Source organism: Sebastes umbrosus, chromosome 7 (assembly GCF_015220745.1).
Source record: "Sebastes umbrosus isolate fSebUmb1 chromosome 7, fSebUmb1.pri, whole genome shotgun sequence".
Lineage (NCBI taxonomy): Eukaryota > Metazoa > Chordata > Actinopteri > Perciformes > Sebastidae > Sebastes > Sebastes umbrosus.
Genome location: NC_051275.1, coordinates 24,412,034 through 24,438,827, shown reverse-complemented (window position 1 = coordinate 24,438,827; position 26,794 = coordinate 24,412,034). Strand labels below are relative to the sequence as shown.

The 26,794-nt window shown below is 41.1% G+C and overlaps 2 protein-coding genes and 1 long non-coding RNA gene across 4 annotated transcripts in view; 2 read left to right on the top strand and 1 right to left on the bottom strand.

Annotated features, from left to right (window-relative positions):
* On the bottom strand, positions 1-21,930 carry serpini1 (serpin peptidase inhibitor, clade I (neuroserpin), member 1). Its single transcript, XM_037776229.1, has 10 exons — positions 21,912-21,930; positions 21,182-21,386; positions 8,594-8,885; positions 7,147-7,377; positions 6,717-6,911; positions 3,662-3,866; positions 3,319-3,416; positions 1,790-1,876; positions 1,003-1,092; positions 1-911 (listed from the first exon to the last, which is right to left on the bottom strand). Exons 3-10 carry the CDS (start codon positions 8,862-8,864, stop codon positions 835-837), a joined length of 1,254 nt encoding a protein of 417 aa, XP_037632157.1. The 5' UTR covers positions 8,865-8,885; positions 21,182-21,386; positions 21,912-21,930; the 3' UTR covers positions 1-834.
* LOC119491948 lies at positions 3,421-7,306 on the top strand. Its single transcript, XR_005207686.1, has 3 exons — positions 3,421-3,558; positions 3,670-3,869; positions 7,170-7,306. It is a non-coding gene; the product is annotated as an uncharacterized LOC119491948 (long non-coding RNA).
* A 937-nt stretch (positions 21,931-22,867) lies between the features above and the next one.
* LOC119491823 (programmed cell death protein 10-like) overlaps positions 22,868-26,794 on the top strand; it is a 32,016-nt gene continuing 28,089 nt past the window's right edge. Inside the window, exon 1 of one of the 2 annotated variants that reach the window (XM_037776051.1) lies at positions 22,868-23,157. The gene's annotated coding sequence lies outside the window, so the exon portion shown is untranslated. The remainder of the gene's footprint in view (positions 23,158-26,794) is intronic. The other variant, XM_037776050.1, reaches the window with a different exon arrangement.

The following is a 26,794-nucleotide window of genomic DNA, read 5'->3' as shown; positions in this document are numbered from 1 at the left end:
TTTTTTTTAAATGGGAACACATTCATGTTTTTATTGAGTAAAAGACTGAATACAGCTGGTGTTACTGTTTCTCCCTGTATGTACATCCAAAACGGTGCAGCAGATCTTTTTCAGTGCGCCTGCATGCTCCAGTCCGTCTCTATAGCAACCCGCCTTAGTTACGCAGTCCCCTCTGCTCACCTGTGAGATGCCCAGCTGGGGCTTGATCAACCACTCAGATGTGATAAGGCATATTAGTTCATCAGCAGTTTAGCCATGTGCCTACACTGTAAAAAATGACTAGAATACTGTCTGGAACAGATATATTACTAAGATTCATCTTATAGGGACAAAATGTTCGCACATGTTTATTCTGCAATAAATACTGAGTATATATATGTATATATAGAACACAATGTCAAATGTACAGGGATAGAATTAAAGTGTGAAACTTACAGTGTATCTGGAGTAAGAAAGGGTAAATATTTTTTAGAAGAAGTAGAGAGAAACTGTTTTTGTGCGTCGTTTGTGTGGGCGCAAGTGAGCGCGAAGCTGCTGAACTTAAAGGGGTTGTGCGTGGATTACATATCATGTGTTCTTCTTTCTCATATACAAACCATCCTGTACCAGAGAATATGTACAACTTCCTCTTTCTGCATGTCTGTATCCAGGAGTTTTAAAGCTTCCAGTATCAAAACACAGTCACATTATATGTCGTATGTCATATTTCAATATATAATATATCGTATAATATTCAGTTTGTATTTTCTTTTTTTTTTAAGAGTATAAAACACAGCTGAAGATGGCGATAGGTAGCGCTTATGACGTCAGGGTTTTGAGATTGAGACGCCACGGTTACATGGAGTCAAAGTCGTGGTCGTTGGGCTCGATGACTTCAGGGGTCATGACTCTGCCCATGAAGAGGATGGACCCTGGGGAGGGAAGGAGCAGATAGAAAGTCAGGTTAAAACACACACACTGTATATATCATAGGCACATTTACATGCACGGAGACACACATACCTGTCTTCCGGTTTCTAATGACAAAGAAGAACGGGTGATCGGCCATGACCTGCGGGTACAGCACCAGAGTCCTGGTCAGGGCGATCATTCCTGAGAGAGAGAGAGAAACAAACACTAGTTATGTTCTGACAGATGGGGGCAGTGTTTAGTGAACCTGATGTTGCTGTAGAGACCCATTCATACAAAGAAAACGGGTAATAAAACACATAATTATTAAATGGTAGATTGATTGTTAATTAAACTTCAGTTAATAGTTATTTTACTGTTAACAAACAATGAAATGATAATTAATGTTAACTAATTATTATTAATGCTATAATTTATGTTATTTTAACAGCTTATTATTGCACACATTATAAAATGTCATATAATATATTAAGTATTTGTTAATGATTACGAAATGATTTGTAAACCTTTAAGATAATCGTTTGTAAAGCATCTAAAGTATAAACATTACATAGATAGATAGACCAGATATTTACACGTTGTTAATGGAAAATAATTGTTTTGTAAGCCGTCTATAAACATTATTTGGATGCTATTATAAAATTGCAACTGATGATTATAATACCTTGTTAAATGGTTAATAATTATAAACATTATTTAGATAAATAGTTAGTACTTTGTCAGAGCTTAATAATTGGTTTCAGGTCCATCTGTCTATGTAATGTTTATAGATGTTTTACAAATAATTTGGTAATCATTAACTCATTTAATATAGTATATAATAATTTATTTATGTTACTGATCAGGGAGATTATGATGAAGAATAAAAGATGAAGTGTACCTGACCCAACGGCTCCCTCTGCCCCCTCCTCAGTCACATCCAGGTACGCTTTCTGCACGGCCTTCCCGATATACAGGTCTTTACCATCTGATACACAGGCACACAAAAGCACACAAATCATCACTTTGTCGTTAGATCAGTCAGTGTGAGATGTGAAGATGGTGTGATGGCGAGTCTAATTTGAGAATGACACTGTCTATGCCCATTTGAAATAAAGTGCTGTCTGCTCAGACAGAAAATCCTTATGAGTTGATTAAAAGCATTTTAAAATACCCTATCTGATCTACAGTAATAGACCATCTCCTCTGGGTACATGTTGAGGTAGAACAAGATGTGCTGGAGTCCAGTACACCGCAGATTGTGTTTCACAATATAATACTGGCCCCACCTGACCAGTAAGAACAAGCTGTTCACCATGAAGTCTGTTTATTGAGATGTATTTCGGTTAGATCCAGATGTTCTCTATAAGGCTAGAGCACGTGAAGCTACTTGTATAGTGAACTTTTATCTTAATCATTATTTTAACTTATATTTTTGTTTTAGATAAAATATTTACTCTGCCCTCCTATGTATATATCTGTCTCTCTCTCTCTGGATCTATTTTTAACCCGATGATGTGACAGCTCTGACCTGCCCACTCGGTGCCAGTTACCTTGGTTACCTGAGAAAGTACCCGGAGGCAACTTCGCTGCAGCCAAGACGCAGAAATATTGAATCAACTTCTCGTGCTGAACCCTTCCAGGAGTTTATTTCTCTTACCGTTTGTGTCCATATCTATGTGTTTTATATAATAACTTATGTGTATGTGCCACTTATTATTTCAGTGTTTTGCACTGTGTGTGGTGGCGGTACGGATCCCCCGGATTTCAGTTGATCGGGAAGAAGCCTGAGAACTAGTTCACAACTACAGAATACAGAAATATTTACTTGGAGAAATTTTACAAGTAACTTCACAATGAAAAAATGCCTCATTATAATAAAATGCCACTTCGAAAAGGAAATGAGTATAAAGAGGGTTTCAATGAAAATAAACCAATAAACAAAATAACAAAATAAAGCAGGTGTTTAGGTTATCGTTAGCACAAACTCTTGCACAAATAGCACTAAGGTCTGCCCTGATGCAGGTCACCTAGTGGGAAGGAGTTCTTTAATATTCACTCTAACCGGTTTCATAATGCCCAAAATCACCACATCAAAATCATCAGTTCAGTTTAGACGGCAAAAAAGTCTCAAAAGGGCCTAAAGACCAAAGTTTCTGGCTGAATCTGCTAAAATGAGGTCTGCATTACATCCAGGAACAATCTGAATGCCCAGGAGAAAGGGCGTCGTCACACCCTGATTGGCCGAGAGGGGAAATGCACCAAGCTGCTCTTGATTGTTAATTAGGAGTCAGTCCCCACACCCTGCTCAACAGGTGATCTGAATAACCTCCAATCAAGGGTAATTGTGACATTCAGCTAAAATGAATTGGGGGGAAAAAAGGAAATGACAGCAAGTAAAGCAAGAATGAGTGTCTGCTTACTGCTTACCTGTCATGGCGGAGAGATCAGCATCGTTGGTGAAGATGTTCTTTATTCCTAGTTCCTGCAGAGTGCTCCTCAGGTCGATCTTCTGCTCCACTTTGAACCTGAACACAGGAGATTTAACTTTAACTTTCCATAACAGTCACGTCATTTTTATCATAAATGTAGTTACAGAAATATTGTCGTTAGTTTGTGATTGGCTCGGGCAGGTGTGTGGGCGGGATCTCGATACTGCGTCTAACCAAGGTATGTTGAGGTAAATTGGATACACAAAACTTCTGCGGCACAATGGTGTCACAAATATCCAATATTGTACAGTGTTTGTGTGTTCGTGCGTGTCATCTCTCACCTGGGTAGGTAGACCTCCACCTTCTGCCGTTTGACATTGTTCGCCCACTCCTCCAGCAGCTGGGCTTTGATGATGGGCTCCAGGGAAGCCAGTGGCACCTCCTGCCGAGGCAGAACGATCATCATGGACATGTCCTCCCCCTCGTAGGGCATCTCCAACACCTGGTACACACCGCCGGCTTCCTGTGAGCCGTCGCTGAACTCACCTGGTGGGGAGGAAACACATGCAAGCATTGAAACACACCACACACACACACACACACACACGTGTTGGTGCCTCCTGTAATGGGATTGTGAACTTCGCTGAGGAGAAGCATAGACAGATGTAAGCATGTTAAAGCACATCGATCCACTGTATTGATCGCAGTGTGTGTGGTCGTTTCCCCCGATGCACTAATTAAAAACCACTGACACTTCACTTTAAAGGCTTTAGTTACACTTGGTGTGAAAATGTATTACACACATATTGTATGTAGTTCAGCAGCTGTGTGTATTTTTAGTGCAATGCCCTTTTTACACAAGGCTGCACTTGACAGGAGGGAAAGAAAACCCAGTAAACCAATCTAGGAAAAAAAACACATCCTTGCATGTACGTATATACACACAAATAAAAATACAAATAAACCCGCCCACACACATTCACAGAGTCACAGAGACAAATGCACGTGATTACACACACAAACATCTATAAGATCTTACAGATACGCTACAGAAGCTGAGAAAGGGGTATCTTCATAGTGTTGAATAGGATCTTTAACAGATTTGTCCCTTGTATCTAATTAAACAAAACCCATAGATAAAAAAATGTAATCAAGACAAGTCAAACAAACATTTGCTTGAATTAAGTGAGACAGTGTTTCTTAGTCAGGATGAGATAATCCTTTTATACCCAAAACAAGTCCAACTAGATTTTAAATCTAAATATAAGATTATCTCGCTTACTTTAGGTATTTGCAGTGTGAGATGGAGATTATAGAGCAATTAACACTGCCAGACTTAATCTTGGCACATTATTTGTTCTTTTGAAGCTGCTTTAAAAGGAAAATTAAAAAAAAAAGGCTTCTCATCCTTCATTAACTTACATGTAGCGTTCTGTGTAGCGGCTGCTGATGCAGAGTGAGGCAACGTTGCAGCAGAGAGCGGGGTGTGGCTGCCCAAAAAACATTTTACTCAACCAACATGATTGTGCTTCAAAATGAGAATGCAAACGCAGACTTCTCCCCAAGGACCTGTCCCTGTTCTGCAGCACACACATCCACACACTATGCTCATCACACACACACACACACACACACACACGCAGATATCTCCTTGATCCTGAGTGTGTGAGGATGAGTATGTGTGCACCCCTGTAAACGTAGGTGTATGCAAGTGTGCAATCTCACTACACACATACAGACTGCACCAAAATAACTCAAACGTGCCAACTTTAGTAGCAGTGCAGTAAGAATCTGATGTAACTGTCTTTGGCAGTACGTCAAACAAAAAAAATGACTAGATGCAGAAAAGACAGACTGGAATCATTCAGATGTAACAGCATTAAGCCAACCTGCAGGACTCCAGTACAAACAGTCTTACACATCACAGTGCTGCCTGGCACCAGATACACCAATAATATCTGACACGTATAGTAGAGCTCCCAACTCAAAGCAGACAGATTATGATTTTGAATAAATAGCCTTAAAAGTGTAGAAGACACTGCATGACACTCTCACGATAAAATGTGCAACATGCACTCCTCAAATTGATCCGAAAGATCCACATTCCCATTAAAACACAGACAGAAAAAAAAGAAGATTCCTCTTCATTCACCTCTTTTATTACAATATATACTGTGTAAGTGTACCATGAAGAATGTCTTGATTAAATAATCAACAGACATTGCAGAGGTGAATTTTCTTTTGTTTTCTATGAGCAATCACAGTGTTGATGTTAACAAATAAATAAGACAGAGCACTGGCAATTTAGTGATAACCCTGCAGTTGTGGTCTTGACCGTTCTTGAAATAAAATCTTGAGTCCTCATTGTCTGGGACCGAGACAAGACCGAGTAAAAATGCGTCCGATTCCGAGACCGAGACCTTTTAAAAAGTGGTCTCAAGACCAAGGTAGAAAACTTCAACAGGAACTTTAAGACCATATGAGATATGGTGTGTTTTAATATACCATTTTTATAACAGTTTTTGCACATACACACAAACCAAAGACAAATTTCTGCCTTTTGTACGCAAAAAGCAGACAATAAAGTATTTTCTATTCTATTCTTCTACAGATCAAATAATCTATTAAATAATTTATTGGGCCACAATTGCAAATTTTCCAGCTTTTCAAATATGAAGACTTTTTGCTTTTTTTGTAGACTAAACAATTATTTAGTTAGTTGCAGCATTATATAAAATAATACAGTATTTTATTGTTTCAGTTGTTTGACCTCTTGAAACTAAAAATGTGTGTCACAGCGTGCATGCTGCTTGTAAAACTTTAACGGTGAAATATTAAATTGGAGAGAAGCAAAACGTCTTTTCAGAAAGATTTGGAAATTCAGTGACTTTACTACTCTATAATTACTCCAAAGGATTAAAAATCAGCATGACAACGGACAAAATATGATGCCCTATTATCTAATTAAAAGCAGATATTAATAAAACATCCCCCAGAACACAGGTGTAAAAATGAATACAAAATGAGTGGAAAGACAGCTTTGTTTGTTCTACCTACTGTCACAGTAGATTTAGCAAAACCTAATGTAGTACTAGAGACTGTCACAGTGCCGCTAATATTGTATGACATTAACAAAATAGCCTTCAAAATACATGACTAAATCAAACAGACCCACCAGAGGAGTTTGTGCTAGTGAAGACTATTTTAGCTGAGCAGAGCTCACTGAGCAGAAAAGAGGAGCCTTTCCTGGGAATAACACTCCAAATATGAATATTTCAGATCTAAGATTAACATCTTAAATAACCTCAGGAAATGTGAGCTGAAATTCAAGGCATCCAGAAAAAGAGCCACAAGTGCAATTCTAAAGACGCACAGACACACACGGCTCATCCCTACCGTAGTAGAAGTCTCCCTGTTGGTACATCATGAGCGTCTGGACTTCAGAGCCGTCATCTCTGCTGAAGGAGAAGGTTCTGGTGTTCTCTGGTCTGAACTGGTTTTTCCAGGAGCCTCTGAAGTAGACGGCGTTCACCAGGGTCAGGCGGGTCACGCTGCTGAAGTCCTCGGCTGATAGCAGCTCACGGATCTTACCTGGGGGGGAAGTGATTTGTGCAGAGTGTTAGGAACTATTTTTCATTAGCCTAAGGACAACGCCTGCTGTGATGCAGCTTTTGAAGTCGCACGCAAGTATTCTGTAAGGATGGAGATTTGTGCAACTGAGGGATGGAAATGTATTCACTAAATTTTGATTTTGTACTAAATGATGGGATCAAACAAACAATGATGTAACTCCATGTCACTTCAAATTTATTCCTCTCCAACTCACTCTCAGTATGATTCTCCACCCAGCTGTTGATCTGGTCGGCCACGGCTGCCGATTCGCTGAAGTCTACCGTTTCCACGTCAGCCCGGAAGTACTTCCTCATCAGGTGAAGGAACTCAGGGTTAAAGGTGACGCCTTCCTGCAGGAAAAGGCTGTTGGCGAATCGGATCACGTAGTGAGTATCATCGTCCGACAGCGCCGCCGTCAGGTTCTGGAGCAAAGAGAACTCTACGCCTGGAGAACAGAGGGAGACACACACATTCATACTGTAGATGTATATATAGAGGAAAAGATCCATACTATATTTTTGTTAAACAATGGTATAACAATAGAAAAACATTCTAATTATATGCTTATGAAATACAAATAATAAATAATTTTAAATAAATACTTGATGCACATCTTATATTTCTTGAGGCTAAAATGTAATGTTCCAATATAGGCACATATTTAAAGCTCCAACGATTAACCGACTACTTGTCAACTATTAGATTAATCGGCAACTATTTTAATAATCAATTAATTGGTTTGAGTAATTATTTTAAGAAAAAAAGTGAAAAAAAAAGTGAATATTTTCTGGTTTCTTTACTCCTCTATGACAGTAAACTGAATATCTTTGAGTTGTAGACAAAACAAATAATTTGAGGATGTCATCTTGAGCTTTGGGAACCACTGATCAACATTTTTCACCATTTTCTGTCATTTTCTAGACCAAACAACTAATCAATTAATCGAGAAAATAATTATAATCAATAAAATAACAGATAAATCAATAATTAAAATAATCGTTAGTTGCAGCCTTACACATATTATGAACATTTAAACCATTTAAACTTGCAGTAGTTCTGTCACGGTAGGAATTGAATCATTTTATTTAGTTTTACTTGTGTATTTATTCACATTTTATAAAATCTTGTATCATTCAGCTTTCTGTTTTCAGGGTGAAGGGATCTCATGATAATATAAACCACTGTATAAAGTTTTGAATATATAACCAATCTATTTACCTTGGAAAATGGTAACAGGCATCATGAAACAAAAAAGAATATTACACCATTTAAGATGGAAATGATAACTGGCTTTTGATTATTTGAACGTATACATTACTAACCAAATTTAATGTGGAATTAGGAAATAAATGCCCATATATAGTGAATGAACATGCTGTCATACTAAACGCAGTAAAGGAAACCATCTAAATTGTGACATTGCTGTTTGCCACTGAAGTCTATCAGCCAATTGGCAAATTTCTGAACTTGGCTGGGATGCAACACGTGCATGTTTGTATGTATGTTGTATGAGGATTGTGGCTAAGATTAATCCATTTAATTATATTATATTAAGAGGGTACTCTAGTGATTTAATATTATATTCCCTTAAAGTTGGGGGCAGATATTATGACCTTTAGGCCCTGCTATGGGTCACCTGTGTTTATGAACGTGTCTCTCACCTGGCAGCAGATGGCTGAATCCTACAGCCTGTCGTATCTCCTCCAGTGACGGCCCCCTGGCTCCCAGCTCCACCATGCCAAGGGCCACAGCCACACTCAGCGGGGAGAAGATGATGTTATCCTGATCCCCCGCCGCCTGCAGCTGGTGGTACAGTCTGACCGAGAACTCTGATGTTGTGTCCTCCGGAATGTCCGCCGCCCAGCAACCGTAGCGCGGCAACAGGATGGAGAGGAGGAGGAGGAGCGGTGAGAAAACGTCCAGGATCAACATCGCAGCACGGACCACAGACAGCTGAGGGAAGAGGGATGGATGGAAAGAAAAAGATGTGATGATGGAGAGAGGGAGAGATGGAGATAGAGAAGAAGGGGAAAAAAAGAGAATATGGGGAGTGAATGAGGCAAAGAGGGAGAAAAGGGGGGGTTAAGGGATAGGGATTGAGTGATTGGAGAGATGGATGGGGGGATGGGCAGCCAAAAAGGTGTGGAAGGAAGGAAAACAGATGAGGATGGAGGGGACAAGATGAAAGAGAGAAAATGATTTGGGGAGGGACAGAGACAAAAGTAGAGAGAGAGGAGGGAGGCGGAGAGAGAGATACAGGTAGAGAAGATTATTGCGTAAGGGGTTGAAAAAGAGATGAAGGACAAGAGGATTTTGGAAGGGAGGGGGACACAGATGAAAGTAGAGAGAGCGGGGACGTGGGATGTCGAAAAGAGAGCAGAGGAGAGAGACAGGAAAAACGTCTGTCAGTCAAACAGTCTGCCAATTTAAAAACTGTGAAAACAAAAGAGGAATGCCTTCATAAAAATATTGCCTGTACACAATTTTCATTTGTTAGCAGAGGTGAACTTATAAATACAAAGAGGACTCTCAGACCAGACACTGTTAAATACTGGAAAACTGCTTAAAAGAGTGAGGCAGAGAGATTAAACAGAAAAAAAGAAAACAGTTAGGGATTAAAATGAATTCAGATAAAAAGGGCAGGGGGTCAAGGGAGGAGATAGGACAAAGGAAGAATACAAGGACAGGAGGAAGAAAAGGGTAAAAGCAGACATATGAAGAGTTAAACACAGTTGTTCACAGTTACAGAAATAATAACCAGAAGGAGATGGAGAGAGAACAAGATAGTATATAAACAACAAGAATGTGCGGCGGCGGTAACCATACAGCTGTACTGCTCACTGCAGTCAGTATTGCTGTTCAGAGCACATCTGCTAAATGAGCTCATACATATTTTATGGCCATTCTTATCATCTTGAGTTAAATCAGCTTCTTTCCTTCAGAAATCTGCCTCGCTCTCTCTCTCTGTGTGTGTGTGTGTGTGTGTGTGAGCCTTTGAATGTGAATGGATGAGTTTCTGACTGTCTGTACAGAATGACTGATTAGGAAGCGGCCTTTACCTCCCCCCCATCCTCCATCCTTCCTCACTTCTCGCCTTCTTTTTCATCTCCCTCTCGTCCGTATGTTATCCATCTCCAGCAACCTCCTCCTCTCTCTCATCTCTCTACTTTCCTACCTTTACAGCCTCTTTAACCCTCCCTTTATACCTTTTAAAATGTACACACACTGCGCCATCTCTCTGGTGCTGTTGTTGCCAGGCAACATTGTTTTTTCCGCTGCCCAAACAAAACAAGACAGAGTCGATGACATATAGCATAAAAAGAGAGATATATCGAGAGATGGCAATAAAGTATGAAATAAACACATGGACATTTGTTTTGTTGTTTGTCTCTCTGCTGCTGTTCTGTTGTCATTATACAGTTCGTATAAAGGATTCAGTTGGCTGGAATCTGCTGGCTGCTGCTGTATGTGTGGGTCGGCCGGCAGGTGACTGTGGTCACAATGTACCTGAGTGTCAACAACAACAACAATGGGCAGCAGCGAGGGATTTAGTGCCCCGTCATGTTGTGTACTGTCCTTTCCTCTGCTGTGCTACGGCATGTGGCAAACAGTGTTCCCTTCAAAATAAAGCCTGTCCAACTGGGGGACACATTAATGTCAAATTGAATTCAAAATTAGTCTGGTGATAGTCTATATTGTTCTTATTGTCGACTAATTCCATGAAAAAGACCAAAACCAACAATGAATTGATCCTGGTATTCTGTGTCTATGTAGCCAAAGCTTATAGTATTGTCAAAAATATCAAAATATCGATACTGAATATTTGAAACGGTTTCAATACTCATTTTCCACAGTATCGATACACGGGTAACAGCTGCACTTTCTGCTCCCTCTTCTCTCCGACAGTGAGTTGACAAACACACCGCTGTTTATCTTTTAATAAAAGTCTCAAATTCTATGCCCTCAATGTTATGTCAATGTTCCCCCGCAGTATCGAAAGTAAGTTGTATCGGATATCAATATTTTTCGAGGTATTATATCAAAGTTAGAAATTCCAGTATTGTGACACTAAAAGCTTATTTCTATGTGCCATAGACCTTCATTGTTGTCCAAAAACTATTAAAAACACATCAAAGAGCCACACTGTTGGCTGACATGTTCCCATGAACATGGGCACTGTAGTTTCTTTTGACTCGATCCCACTAAACCGCTGTTCTGTCGTAAATACTCACTACAGCAGCCTACATGCGGCTGAAAATAGTTCCCTACAAATGCACTATTTTTACCTGTTTGAGTGATGTTTGCTAAATCTGTAGTGCTCAGCTTTTTTTTCTTTTAACTGAATTAATTATCCTATTTTTTTTTTGAGCCTCGGTAGCTCACCTGGTAGAGCGGGCACCCCATGTACCAAGGCTTCGAATCCGACCCGCGGCCCTTAGCTGCTTGTCGTCCCTTCTTTCTCTCCCTTTCATGACTATCACTAGGGTCTTGGGATTGAGTGTCATCATCATTGGTTTTGGTGTTTTCATGTGATTTATTAATAATATCACAAATATAGACTGTTGCTACAGCCTTGTCCTCAAAGCAATATCTCCTGATTGAATGGCCGGCCAGCCGACATTTTTACAATGAACTGCATCTAGGTCACAAGATTTGAAGCTTCTCTTCCAAAACACTCATCGCCGCACGCCATTTCCACTTTATGTCCTTCCAAACTGACAGTCAACATCTCATCTTGTTTGCTTTCCATCTATAAGTATTCTGACAAACTGCTTTTGACAAGCATGGCACACTGACCAAACTGCCAGCTGGATTTGCATCCGCTTGATTCAGCAAAAGGAAATCCATTTCAGTTTGAAGAGTTTCTTCACATGGAATGGTGTCAGGCGGCATTTTGTCGTTCATGTCGCCAAAAATGTTAACATTTTTTTTGTTTTTGTTTTGCAGCGTAATGTATAAATACAATATGGTGGCATTGGTCATATTTAAAAGGATAAGGCTGGTTATCTTCCTCTTATCTTAATGTCAAAAATCTAATAAGAAATACTCACTAGTGCAGTGTTTCCCTAAAACTTATTTTTCTGAGGCCTTACTTTTTAAAAATGACAAACCATGTCGATCCAATTCACAATAGGCCTCATCTATAAACTGTGAGGAGAGCGAATTTGTGCGTAAATGAACATTCCTGACCATTTTTTACTTTTGTATCACCTTATATTACCTTGAAAACGTTTCAAAGTTGGATAAATCACAATTTAATTTTGTGCATGTGTTACTTGAAAACATACACACAGAAAATACTTTATAAATGAGACCAAATAAAAGCATTTAGGTGGAGTTAACAGGCTCTCGTTTTTTTCCTCTCATCAGTAAAACAAACTGAGTGTACGCTAGTCTTTCATATTAGATTCAATGTTATAAGTAGACTACAATTATCAGAACAGTATGGACATTCAGGCTCCCTTATGTGGCCCAAAGCTGCAGATATAAATGTTAAATAAAAGAAATTCAGCATATTTGGCGACCTGCAATCTCCTGCAATCCACCCGTGGGCCCCGAGTCTTTGGGAATGACTGCACTAGAGCACCAAATGTGTATTAATCCGCTTCTGAAAATAGTCCCCAAAAAATCCACTATTTAAGCCTGTTTGAGTAATGTTTGCTAAAAACTACAGTGCCCAGCTAGTTTAAGAAATGATTATCTTTTTAAACAACATCAACATTACATTTGTGAGCTTGTTTTTATAATTTTACCTCTTCAGTTGAATGAAATGGGCTTTGGGCTGAGAGCTAGAGACAGCATGGGGAAGTCAGAAACTACTGACAGATGGACTGATGCATTCATTAGTTTTGGTTCTTTTCATGGGATTTGTTGACAGTAACAACAATACAAAGAGTAACACCAGCATAATTGTTCAATGTGTCTATTCATTGTGTTCAGAAAACGGAATTAGAGTAGGACAAATTGAATTAAGTCCTTTGATAGAAATACGATGTCTGTAGGATATTTAATTTGATCATATATTAAGTTAGATATGATTCATTCCATAGCAGGACGGTCCATCAATGTGGCAGGCTCAGAAGTTGTGGTTAAAGCCTCGGAAACAGCCTCATTGCATTAATGATGCTCAACTTTAAATAGATTTTATCAGAAAAATGACACCGGAAAGGCACGAACCTGCAGTTAATAAACCGTTAGTGATTCACGTGTGTTCACCTGCTCTCACATGTCGTGCGTCACTGAAGACGCGAGAGATCCAGAGAGAGTACGAGAGGCTGAGGGAAAGGAGGGGGCGGCTGGCAGAGATGTAAATGGAGGTAATGTTCCTGACCTTCTGAGCTGTGGGAGCTGAACTTTTCTGAGACAGACGGCCCTGCTTTCGGAAAGGAAAGACCCAGCCATGCAGCTAAGCCAGGGGGAAGTAGTGTGGAGCGTCAGTGTGTGTGCACATGTGTGTGTCTGAGTGTTAACACTATGGGTGGTTGGCTGGCTATTACTTGTAACGGTGACTCCATTCTGACCTTTTGAGTCGTGGCACGTCGTCTGCAAGAGGATCCCATTGATGACTATGAGTCAAACTTTGGCTCAGGTGGGGTTCCCAGCATGCCTCCCAGGTAAGCGGGGGGAAACCCAACACCGGGCTATAAAATGTTCTCTCGTGACTAAAAGAACCGAACATGTCAGAAAATCTCTCATGGTTTAAGTTGCAAGAGTTTAATCCTGACAACTTCATTAATTCCGTGCAATTAAACTCACTGGCCTTTAAAAGCAGCCTCTAATCTCTCTGTGTAATCCTAATTCTCAAACAGAATAGATCGGCAGCTGACATTTTCCACAATTAAAACGTGACGTCACCCAAATCCACAGCGCGTACGTTAATCCTTACTGCCATTTAAACCCAACACCTTGAGACGTCACGCTTCGGAAGGCCAGGGGAATTTATTAAACATGGACATCCTCATCACATTCACAGGTACACACACACACACACACACTTTGAAGTACACATTTCCACAAGGTTACCAAGGCAACTGCAAGTGATGGACATTTTTCGTTTTGCCAAGCTGACAGAGAGAGTTTTTACCCTTTAAAGATATCTTCCTCCTTCCATACAGGCAGATAAACTATCTTTCCTTTTTTCACACGCTACTCAGCATTTTCTGTCTAACCCCTCGCTTTGCAACAACTCTTCACACCAGCTCCAGTTCTGTCACTCAGTGCACCCTCTGACATCGTCTGGTACAAACACACACTCACTCCCCAGACACCGCCTGCACTCGGTAATTTTGCAAAAACAAGGCAAGCTCCTGCTCGTCTTCTTCTTCTTCTTCTTTCCTCTGGAAGCGATCACAACGGAGCTGCAGCAAAAAAGTCCCCCAACAGTATCTCCCTCTTTAACCCACTTCTCTGCTCCAGCTCAAATCACAGCACCCTGGTTCACTTTATAGGCTCTAAGTACACTTCCAAACTGCCAAAGCTCAAAGGCGCTTTGACGAATTCTGTGAAAATGCTAACATCCCATTTTCATGAAGGCCTACCCCTCTGGGAATAAACTGCAGAGAATGATGTCTGTGATTATCTCTGGCCCCGAAAAACCTTGAATTTCTGCGATGGACACTCTGTTATAAAATGGCAAAGTAATCTGGCACGATTTCACCATGAAGATGTATAACTTATAAAAGGGCTTTGCAGTACAGAGATAATGGAGTCTGATTATCATTCATGAGTTTTCCTTGGAGGCACCACAGCGGCCGCTTTCTACATATTGTTCTGGTCTTGAACTGAGTGAAATGCAAGAAGACTCGTGAACACTCACACTGAAAATGATTAAACCTACATCATTAAATTCAAATCGCTCATGTCTCTGAGTCTCGTCTCTCACCTATTGCTCACCTGCTGATGTAGAGGCTCCCAAGGCGGAGCAGGAGATTTACACGGCGAGGCTGCAATAAAGCCCACCACTGGTGGGTAGAGCCTTTAACTCCGTCGCAGTCTAGGAGAAAGGAAGCACTAAACTGCTGTGGCCGGCTGGGGACTTCCATTACTGTGCCCAATAAAGTGGATACAATTCATCAATCAAGTTGTCCGTTCTGCTTTCGCCCCTATTTGCACCTATTGTAGCGACCAGGCAACAGCAGCTAAATGGCTGAGTGGCTGGTAACTCATCTAGAGGCAACCTTTGCTAAAAGAAAAAAAAAGAGTCAGCTTTGTTTGTAGTTTAACTGTATTACAGTTTTGTTAGTGCTTGAGCCCAACTATTCACACCACAATCAGCTTCATTGCTAAACTACCCACTAATGTGATTTACCTGTCTGGAGCAAGCAATGAACTCAGGAAGGATGATGAGACAATTTATTACAGGGAACATTTTTGTGATGTTATAATCTAAAAATCCAGAAGAATGATCAGAATTTATGTTTTTTATTAATGGTTCTGATAAAAAAAATCCATCACTGTGCCAAGTTAACTGCTGCTTCAACATAATTTTGCAGAGGTTACAATATATTACACTGTGCATGTTCATCATTTAACTAAATCCTCTAAGGTTTAACATCTTCAAAAGCAACCACTCCTACAAAGCTACGATTACTGCCAGCGTATTCACTCAGGTATTTCATTTATTTTTTTATTATTTTAAATATAAAATGTAATGTGTCAGCGAATAAACTTCAGTGAATTACTTTTTTAATTAAATCGTAGAATCAAATGTAAAACCAGTTTCATCACCAAATAAGCCTGAAGATCAAAACAACAGTAAACTAGGCCATCTATCTGTAGACCCAAGGTGACTGTCATTTTAAAACTGCAATTTTTCAGTGTAACCGTGAAGGGTGAAGCTTAATTTCTCCGTGTTACATTAACAAGGCTCTAAATCAGCCATGATTCATTTTCATATTTACACTTAGGCTTTTCCTACTGTGACATGTCAAAATGTCTTCTGTGAAAAAGGGCTATAGCTGCATCAACAGCGTCCACCCGTTGACATTGGTGGAGGTGCTGCTAAAGGAATAAATATGTAAATAAAAGTAATCACTTGACAATGGTTATCCACAAAATGAACATCATGCTGTATTGAAGAAGACTTGAAACTAGCGATTAAGATCATAAACTCATGTTTACAATGTTTACTGAGGTAATAAATCAAGTGAGAAGTAGGCTCATTTTCTCATAGACTTCTATACAATCAGACTTCTTTTTGCAACCAGAGGAGTCGCCCCCTGCTGGCGGTTAGAAAGAATGCAAGTTTAAGGCACTTCAGCATTAGCTTCACTTCTCAGACCCGTACTACCCGTAAACCAGCTACTGTTTGTAAATAATTCACATCACATCTAACATTATTTCCAATTAGTTAAATTTCACCAGCAAATTCCAGACATATTAGATAACACTGGAAAAAATAAAATCTGAGAGAAACACTGAGTATCATCTCATAAAATAGAAATTGTCTCTCCAACAACTTCAGCGTTTGCTCATTTACAGCATGTCATTTTTTAATAGACCAATTCAATGAATTCAATTTCCTCATGCACATAAGAAATTATAATCAAGTGTGAAATGTGTTATAGATTACTATTTATCCTGTAATTGAAGAAGGCAACACTTGTGGGGAGGGAGAAACCTTAATTGATTCAAGAGCTGAATAACTCAAATTCTACAACATTTTTATTACAGCATCACTTACGGCCGCCGCCTCTTAGTCGTCTAATCTGTCGATTTCTAAGATTTCTTTAGACGATTAGTTATTTTTTATGCTTTTTTCATGCTGAATGACTTATTTCCAAGAAATGTGTATGGTGGCCATTTATCAACAAAATCAAACTTAAATCAAAGGGCCTCTGATGCACCATGTGGTTTACACTGGCAAAAGAGTCCATTGTCCATGCAAAATATATGTGTTTCTGATCATTTATTTATCCAAAAAGGAAAGCAAACAAAGCACAAAGAAAACATGGATGTCGCTGCCTCTCTTGTTCTGGTAAAAAAACAAAAGCCCGCCCCAAGTGCATGCTGGTCCTATACCTGCCTACCTATTTATATAATCCCTATACATCCCCAGTCTTATCCAGTTCATAAACAAAAGAAAACAAAAATACCAATTACGCTAAAAACTAAATATACTAAACAAGAAAATTGTTAACCTAAACAAATAACGAGCAAAAGAATACACTATAAAAAATCTAATCTAAATAAAAGTAAACATCTAGAATAATAAATCAAACAACACTACTTATGATTAGTGAAACAACAACTAATAGCTCCTACAAAACGAATGAGCACATCTAAACACAGGATTTAAAGGGGTGTTTTTGTGTGATTCTTTGTGGACGAACCAAGTTTCACAGATCTGTTGATTAAATCAACTAATCGATTAGTCAACAAAATTGTATAAGTGTTAGTCGACTAAGAATTTCTTTGTTTGAGGACAGCCCTAGTATCAATAGTCTATAGGGACTGTTTCAATTCCCACCTATCTGTCTGGATTTCAATCGCACCGACACTGGTGCTTAGCAATAGTTCATTAGCACCTGTTAAACTTACAGAAACAACCCATTAAAACAAACAAGTTCTCCCCGTGCAGCTTACCTACCTACAGCTCATCCTCAGCTCATTGAGCCCCTTGTTAAAAAATGACATAACGTGCTATGGAACCTGCCTGAAGTCCCAGGATGCTCAGTGTACACTCCACAGAGGGCAAACAGAGGTTAACAACCCTTTATTAATCCCTGCTAACAGAGACACCCAGAGGGAGACACACACACACACAGAGAGAGAGAGAGAGAGAGCGATAAAGAGGTATAAAGACAGTTTAATAGACTGAGAGAGAGAAGAAAAAAGACGAGCAGAGACAGAAACCAACAAAAACAAGGAAGACCTGTTTAGCAAAAGAGATGACAAATAAAGACAGACAGACAGAGACAGGAAGCGCACATAGAGGCAGCTTCCACGCAGATATAGCAGCTCTGACTCGGAGCCATTGATATCTAACGACCCCCTGCATAGCATGGCAAGATGGTTGACTGACTCGGCCAAGACACACTCAACAGTGTCTCTTTTCTCTTTCCTATATCCGAAAAACACACACACACACAGTCACACACAGACACTAGCAGCCACGGCGCTGTGGGAGTGCAGTAAGGAGGTTTGAGCTGTAATTGGATCGGCCTCTATTTGGGGTCAGTGGTAAAAGTGAAAAGACTGGAGGCTTTTTCAAATGGACTAAAGACCGGGGAGACACCGGAGCAGAGGAAAGGTCACTATCAACTAGTCCTGTGGGGGAGATGTGTGTGTGCATGGGTGGGTGTGTTTGGTGGAGGAGGAGGGGTAACAAGAGGTATGAGACAAAGACGAGGACGGTGATGCTGAATAAGAAGTGGTAGCCAGGTGAAGAGGCTGAGAATGAAAGATCAGGGTGATAATAAGGGTGTTTGAATCGCTCACAAACTGATTATTTTTGCTCCCCTCGGGGTTAGCTAGTGAACAGGTGTGAACATTGAGAAGAGATTGAGAGAGATGGTGACAAGCGAGACAATTAGGGGAATAATTCAAATTGATTTGGTATTTGAGCCGCAGAGTTTGAGCGAGGGGGAAAATACAGGTATTACCAACTCACTTCAACCATTTCACTGTCCTCCTCTTCACAGAGCTCGGTCTCTCGTCTTCCCTCTCTTCTACACTCAGCCCACTCCTCAGCGCCACCAATCAATCGACAGATCGATTCCAGGGTACACACACATGTGTGTGTGTGCGTGTGAGTTTATGTGAGCTGGACAGACTGTAAAAGGCTGAAATGGCTGCTGTGAAATGGCAGTACATTTCCTTTGATTTTGTACAAACTTGTAGAGAAGTTTTTGGAGAAATTAAATGAAAAAACGGTATTGTTTTGTGCTTGTATTGTTAGAGCTGCAACGACTAATCGATTAGTTAGGCTATTAAATTAATTGCCAACTGTTTTGATAATTGATTAAACGGTTTCAATAATTTTTTAAGAAAAAAAAAGTTAAAATTCTCTGATTCCAGCTTCTTAAATGTGAATATTTTCTGGTTTCTTTACTCCTCTGTGAGAGTAAACTGAATATCTTTGAGTTGTTAACAAACAAGACATTTGAGGATGTCATCTTGGGCTTTGGGAAACACTGATCGACATTTTTCACCATTTTCTGACATCTTAAACAACTAATCGAGAAAACAATTGACAGAATAATCGATAATGAAAATAATCGTTTCTTGCAGCCCTGGTTTCAAATTGATTATTTGCAGATGTTAAAAGGTGACTCAGTATCTTTGCTGAATTTATCAGATAAAATCCTCTATATCTTAGAGGATATTTTCTGATGTTGTGTATACATCCATTGTTTTTTTCTGTATTTAATTTGAGATATTAACCGCTCACAGTTTCATTCAAATAAACAATTCACTTCCATTCGTTTGATTTCCTCTCTCCCTCCCTGATATAACTCCTGACCTCTTTCTCTCCGGTACTCTCTCCGCTCTCATCCTCCTATCTGGCCAGGTATAAACTAATCCCTTGTGTCTTTGCTGCAGCAGGATGTTGCCTGAGTGTGTACTGTATGTGAGCAGGTGGTGTGCCTCAGTGTGTGAGCTTGTTTAGAAAAATGGCTGAAATTTAATTTACCCACTTTTCTTATGTTTTTAATTATATACGGCAAATGTAATATATGATTTAAACTGTCACGCTATTTTTCAGTGTGTATCTGGAAGACAAATAAGCAGTTTTTTTCATGCTGATCACTGCCAGCCTTTTATTTCACTGCATTTCCAGTAAATTCAAAATTCAGTAACCATGGGCATAAATGTTTTTCAGGACAAAGAAAGAGTATTTTTTTTCTTCTTATTTCACACTGCAGCAAATAACAGGTTTGATTCCAGCCTGAGATGATGCATCTGTAGTCAGTACTTATTGCAAATGTCCTCTTATTCTCACAGCAGAATATGTAACTGACAGAAAAAACACTCCTGCACACACACACACACACACACATACAAACAAGGTTATGCTTGGCAGTGCACGCGCTGTGTGCAGAGTGTTCAGACCCAGTCAGTTGCTTCTCTCTTCCCTCATTTTGTTTCGCTATGCTGATTTGAAAGACATTTAATTATTGAAATGCAATTAATGCAGCGCTCGGTGGGAATAGGCAGGACAGACACACACACACACACACACACAAACTCAGGCACAAAAGCACTAACATCATAGGAGGGCATAGCGAGGAAACAGTAGGCTTTTAGATCAGCAGAGATTAAGCAGTGATTTAGATGCATATGGGATTAATACATTGAGATTATGAGTGAAAGGGATGCTGCTTTTCTGAATATGGAGCTGCTGGAACTATGGGCCTAAATGAGGATTTAGGAGGTCATTATCTTAGTTGCAGAGATAAAGAGATCAGAGGTGGATTGAGAGAATGAACGCTAAATTGTTTAGGATATTATTGACCATGTTTTTTCCCCCCTCACACTATAAAATTCCTATTATTTAACCAGAGGTGCAATGTCATTTTTACATATATAAATAAGGATAATATTTTAGTTTTGAATATTACAAGATTTTGTTTCTCTCTTAGATTACTGAACCAGCTGAATATACATATTTTCACCAATGAACACACACACAAACATACACAGACCTGCATGAAGGAATAACAAGTGGTGTGTGTGTGTGTGTGTGTGTGTGTGTGTGTGTGTGTGTGTGTGTGTGTTTGTGGGGTGTGGATATAGGGTAGGACCAGGCTACTACAATCTGCCTCATTAATTCACACACACATTCACTCACTGCGCCTTTGCCTGTATATTTCAAGGACAAGAACCACACTGCAATGCCTGAGCTTCTTGTTTTCAGTGGGGGGATAAAAAAAAAATAACAACAACAAAAACAAGCAATGCAAATAATAGACCACCGAGAAAATATTAAAAAAGCACTGGGTGGTGGTGGACACGGTTTTAATCAATATAGGCTTGAAGAAATAATCCAATGTGCGTCTCCACCCGCCCCCTTATTATAAAAAGCCTACACATGTTGATTACAGCATCATAATCCCTTTATACTATACCATAAAATCCCCTTATTACACCAACACACCTTAATAAACAACAATTCTATGGACAAACTCAGAATTTCTTTTTTTTTATCTTGCAAAAGCTGAGGTTTGTTATCCCTATAATAAACATTCAGATACAGGTTTTAATGGCTGAACCAGTTGTAGGTTATAAAGCATAAAAAGAGGTCTTACCGATAAACGGTGTTAGGTATATGATGGATGGATGTGTGCGGTCTCTCTCTCTCTCTCTGCTGCTCTCTCTCCTCCAGCAGCCGCAGCTCGCTGCTTCTTCATTTGCCGCAGACCACGCCCACCTCGATACCGATTGGTCCAATGAACGGCGACCAAAGAGTAGCGATGTTGAAGCGAAAGATATATATCTCCTTCCTGCTTCCGTCTTTGTGTGACATCTAGTTTTAGCCTATAACATGCCTGAAATTAGCCCTAAACTGCTAAAAAAGTTATCTAAAAGACTTTTTTGTCCTGACCTGTCATCATAGCAGGTAAAGCACAGGTGTAACTAATAACATTAATTAACATTTCTGTTCAATTTAGGTGAGCCAGAATACATACTTGTTGTTGCAGGCACACCTAAATATAATTATGATTATTTGTTGCACCTGTGTTTGATGAGTTGAAATGTCCTCCTGGGGAAAGGTTTGCAGATGCATAACTACAGATACTACTGTGAGCCCACCTTTCCAGTCTTCACAATATACTCCATCTATGTAACAAATCTTGGGCTAAAACAGATCTTTACACATTTGTTTTGGAGGATTGACTAAACTTTAAAGGGACTATTTGTAACTTTCAGAATTGGTTGTAACAGCGACACCTGTGGCCGTTAAGTCAACGAAAGTCAGCGTCGGGCTCGCGCTTGCTCGCTCTAAATAGACATGCACAATATAACTCTATATTTCACCTGCTTGGCAGTAATGTTAGCTGACCAGACGGAGGTCTCTCCATGAATCACTGCTGATCCTAGTGTTGGCTTTTCCTGCTGGCTGAAGCAGGAAGAGAAACGCTATCGCCTCCCGACTGCACCCGGCGGAGACGATAACGTTTCTCGCTGCCGAGCCCCGTCACTTCACAAGACACGGGAAACCTCTGTTGGTCTGGAGGAGCTGCAGCATTTTTTTCTGCACAAACGTCCACTGTACATTCACTAGATATTCTCAGAGCTACTAAATCTTCTGCAGTGTGTAGTGTGCGCGCATGACCGTGACATGACAGCCAGCCACCCCCACCCCTCTCAAGCGCACAAACAGTCACATGATATTGATCTTGCCCAGTTATGTTTTTTTTTTTTTTTTTTTAAGTTTTCTTTCTTTCTTTCTTTCTTTCTTTCTTTCTTTATTTGTTTATGTATTTATTTATTTTTCTTTATTATTTATTATTATTTTTTTTCTTTCTTTCTTTCTTTAATTTATTGTTTCTCTCCATTTTTTATCCATATTTCATTTTATTTTATTTTGTTATGAGGAAAGGGAAGAAAATCATAAAAAATAAAAAACGGCCGTTTTTGTAGCCGAACCCATCGACAATGACATTGGCAGATAACTATCTTGTCCTACAGTGCAACAGTTAATTTCGTCCCGTGTCGATAACTAAATTACTTTGCTCTTATTTTAACTCTAAATATATATTTTTATTTATATCATATTGTATTTTTACTTGTATTCTGTGCTCTCAAGAAGTGAAAAAGCGATAAAAATGCTAAAAATGTGTAGCTCTGTCAACGTCAAAGCGTCACAGAAACTACCATCACCTGTCTTGTACCCTTTTTAGGGATTTGTAGTCTTTTTTGGTGGCCGTTACAATGGCGACGGATGAAGGAGGCTTACCGAAAGAACTACAAAAACAGCCTCTCCTGTGATACCAACGGGCGGCTGGCGACACCGCCCACCAACGGCTCTTTGGCTACAGCTTTGTCAGGCAGAAAACTTCCTGAATAGAGACACAAACCTACAAGAAGAAGAGGGAGTTATTGGAGGAAACAACACGAAGCACCTGTCTGTTGTTGTTGTTATATCTTTGATATTAGACACTTAGCTAGCTGGCGTTATAGTGCTCACGATAGTTAGATTACGACGGAGTTCACCTGCTCTAAACTGCTAATCTACTGTTGTTGTCGTCCTGTCATCTCATTGGCAACAGTCCCACCACAGGTAAGTGTCTTGTTGAACGCTTTCTACCAGCAATATGTGCTTTTGAGTTAGTTTAATTGACTAAGTTGTTGGTTGTACAGTAGTTGTACAGTAGTTATACAGTAGTTATAGCCATAACTACCGACACAGGCAGACCTGGCTGCCTAGAGAAGACAGGCTGTGTCAGCTCTGTCCACAGAGACAGGTGGAGACAGAGAGACAGGTAGAGAGAGAGAGACAGACCTGGCTGCCTAGAGAAGACAGGCTGTGTCAGCTCTGTCCACAGAGACAGGTGGAGTCAGAGGGACAGGTGGAGACAGAGAGACAGACCTGGCTGTCTAGAGAAGACAGGCTGTGTCAGCTCTGTCCACAGAGACAGGTGGAGACAGAGAGACAGACCTGGCTGCCTAGAGAAGACAGGCTGTGTCAGCTCTGTCCACAGAGACAGGTGGAGACAGAGAGACAGACCTGGCTGCCTAGAGAAGACAGGCTGTGTCAGCTCTGTCCACAGAGACAGGTGGAGACAGAGAGACAGGTAGAGAGAGAGAGACAGACCTGGCTGCCTAGAGAAGACAGGCTGTGTCAGCTCTGTCCACAGAGACAGGTGGAGTCAGAGGGACAGGTGGAGACAGAGAGACAGACCTGGCTGTCTAGAGAAGACAGGCTGTGTCAGCTCTGTCCACAGAGACAGGTGGAGACAGAGAGACAGACCTGGCTGCCTAGAGAAGACAGGCTGTGTCAGCTCTGTCCACAGAGACAGGTGGAGACAGAGAGACAGACCTGGCTGTCTAGAGAAGACAGGCTGTGTCAGCTCTGTCCACAGAGACAGGTGGAGACAGAGAGACAGACCTGGCTGCCTAGAGAAGACAGGCTGTGTCAGCTCTGTCCACAGAGACAGGTGGAGACAGAGAGACAGGTGGAGACAGAGAGACAGGTAGAGAGAGAGAGAGACAGACCTGGCTGCCTAGAGAAGACAGGCTGTGTCAGCTCTGTCCACAGAGACAGGTGGAGACAGAGAGACAGGTAGAGAGAGAGAGACAGACCTGGCTGCCTAGAGAAGACAGGCTGTGTCAGCTCTGTCCACAGAGACAGGTGGAGACAGAGAGACAGGTAGAGAGAGAGAAGAGAGACAGACCTGGCTGCCTAAAGAAGACAGGCTGTGTCAGCTCTGTTCACAGAGACAGGTGGAGTCAGAGGGACAGGTGGAGACAGAGAGACAGACCTGGCTGTCTAGAGAAGACAGGCTGTGTCAGCTCTGTCCACAGAGACAGGTGGAGACAGAGAGACAGACCTGGCTGCCTAGAGAAGACAGGCTGTGTCAGCTCTGTCCACAGAGACAGGTGGAGACAGAGAGACAGACCTGGCTGTCTAGAGAAGACAGGCTGTGTCAGCTCTGTCCACAGAGACAGGTGGAGACAGAGAGACAGACCTGGCTGCCTAGAGAAGACAGGCTGTGTCAGCTCTGTCCACAGAGACAGGTGGAGACAGAGAGACAGACCTGGCTGCCTAGAGAAGACAGGCTGTGTCAGCTCTGTCCACAGAGACAGGTGGAGACAGAGAGACAGGTGGAGACAGAGAGACAGGTAGAGACAGAGAGAGACAGACCTGGCTGCCTAGAGAAGACAGGCTGTGTCAGCTCTGTCCACAGAGACAGGTGGAGACAGAGAGACAGGTAGAGAGAGAGAGACAGACCTGGCTGCCTAGAGAAGACAGGCTGTGTCAGCTCTGTCCACAGAGACAGGTGGAGACAGAGAGACAGGTAGAGAGAGAGAAGAGAGACAGACCTGGCTGCCTAGAGAAGACAGGCTGTGTCAGCTCTGTCCACAGAGACAGGTGGAGACAGAGAGACAGGTAGAGAGAGAGAAGAGAGACAGACCTGGCTGTCTAGAGAAGACAGGCTGTGTCAGCTCTGTCCACAGAGACAGGTGGAGACAGAGAGACAGGTAGAGAGAGAGACAGACCTGGCTGCCTAGAGAAGACAGGCTGTGTCAGCTCTGTCCACAGAGACAGGTGGAGACAGAGAGACAGACCTGGCTGCCTAGAGAAGACAGGCTGTGTCAGCTCTGTCCACAGAGACAGGTGGAGACAGAGAGACAGGTAGAGAGAGAGAGAGACAGACCTGGCTGTCTAGAGAAGACAGGCTGTGTCAGCTCTGTCCACAGAGACAGGTGGAGACAGAGAGACAGGTGGAGACAGAGAGACAGGTAGAGACAGAGAGACAGAGAGACAGGTGGAGACAGAGAGACAGAGAGACAGGTAGAGACAGAGAGACAGAGAGACAGGTGGAGACAGAGAGACAGGTAGAGACAGAGAGACAGGTAGAGACAGGTAGAGAGAGAGAGACAGCTCTGTCCACAGAGACAGGTGGAGACAGAGAGACAGGTAGAGAGAGAGAGACAGGTCTGTTCACAGAGACAGGTGGAGACAGGTAGAGAGAGAGAGAGACAACTCTGTCCACAGAGACAGGTAGAGAGAGAGATACAGCTCTGTCCACTGAGACAGCTCCATTTACTGTTTAAATAGCTCTAATGTATAAAATACTTTTTCAAGTCAGTTTTTATTTTGTCCACAGAGACAGGTGGAGACAGAGAGATAAGTAGAGAGAGAGAGACAGCTCTGTCCACAGAGACAGGTGGAGACAGGTAGAGAGAGAGAGAGACAGCTCTGTCCACAGAGACAGGTAGAGAGAGAGACAGCTCAGTCCACAGAGACAGGTGGAGACAGAGAGACAGGTAGAGAGAGAGAGACAGCTCTGTCCACAGAGACAGGTGGAGACAGAGAGACAGCTCAGTCCACAGAGACAGGTGGAGACAGAGAGACAGGTAGAGAGAGAGAGACAGCTCTGTCCACAGAGACAGGTGGAGACAGAGAGACAGGTAGAGAGAGAGAGACAGCTCTGTCCACAGAGACAGGTGGAGACAGAGAGACAGGTAGAGAGAGAGTTACAGCTCTGTCCACAGAGACCGGTGGAGACAGGTAGAGAGAGACAGCTCTGTCCACAGAGACCGGTGGAGACAGGTAGAGAGAGACAGCTCAGTCCACAGAGACAGGTGGAGACAGAGCAACATTTCCTGCTACAACGTAGCACATATGAAGAAATTAGGAAAAAAATCTTTACAAAAATTAAATGCAAACTCCAAAATTTAGATTCCCTCTCTGACCAAAATAAAATACAACATCTACTTGGAGAAAATAGTGTCATCGCAATATAAGCTGCAGGATATATCAGTGCATGTCACAGCCTAAAAATATAATATGTATATTGATGAGATGAACGTTTTGCCAGATTACAGTTTTGCCAGATTATTGCACAAAGTGTCCGTCAGATAATTATATAATTATTGCACAGCATCATATAATTATTGCACAGAGTGATCAGCATATTCGTAATTCAATTCAATTCATTTCAATTTATTTTTGTATAGCGTCAAATCACAACAGAAGTTATGTCAAGACGCTTTATATATAGAGCAGGTCTATGACCGTACACCATAGTTTAGAGACCCAACAGTATCCACCAAGCGCACTGTGGCCAGGAAAAACTCCCCGATTTCGTAACAGTAGATTTACAGTATTTACATTGCGAAAGTGACACAAAATTGACCAACGTGTTATTGCACGTGTAGTACCAGTGGTATCCAAACAATAAATTACTACA

Bases quoted from the DNA above. Each gene is read 5' to 3' on its own strand.
- serpini1 (XM_037776229.1), bottom strand. From the start codon at position 8,864: ATGTTGATCCTGGACGTTTTCTCACCGCTCCTCCTCCTCCTCTCCATC. The intron at 1,877-3,318 runs GTAAGCAGTAAG...CCTGTGTATCAG, and splicing joins TGATCTCTCCGCCATGACAG to ATGGTAAAGACCTGTATATC. The intron at 1,093-1,789 runs GTACACTTCATC...TCTCTCTCTCAG, and splicing joins AGAGGGAGCCGTTGGGTCAG to GAATGATCGCCCTGACCAGG.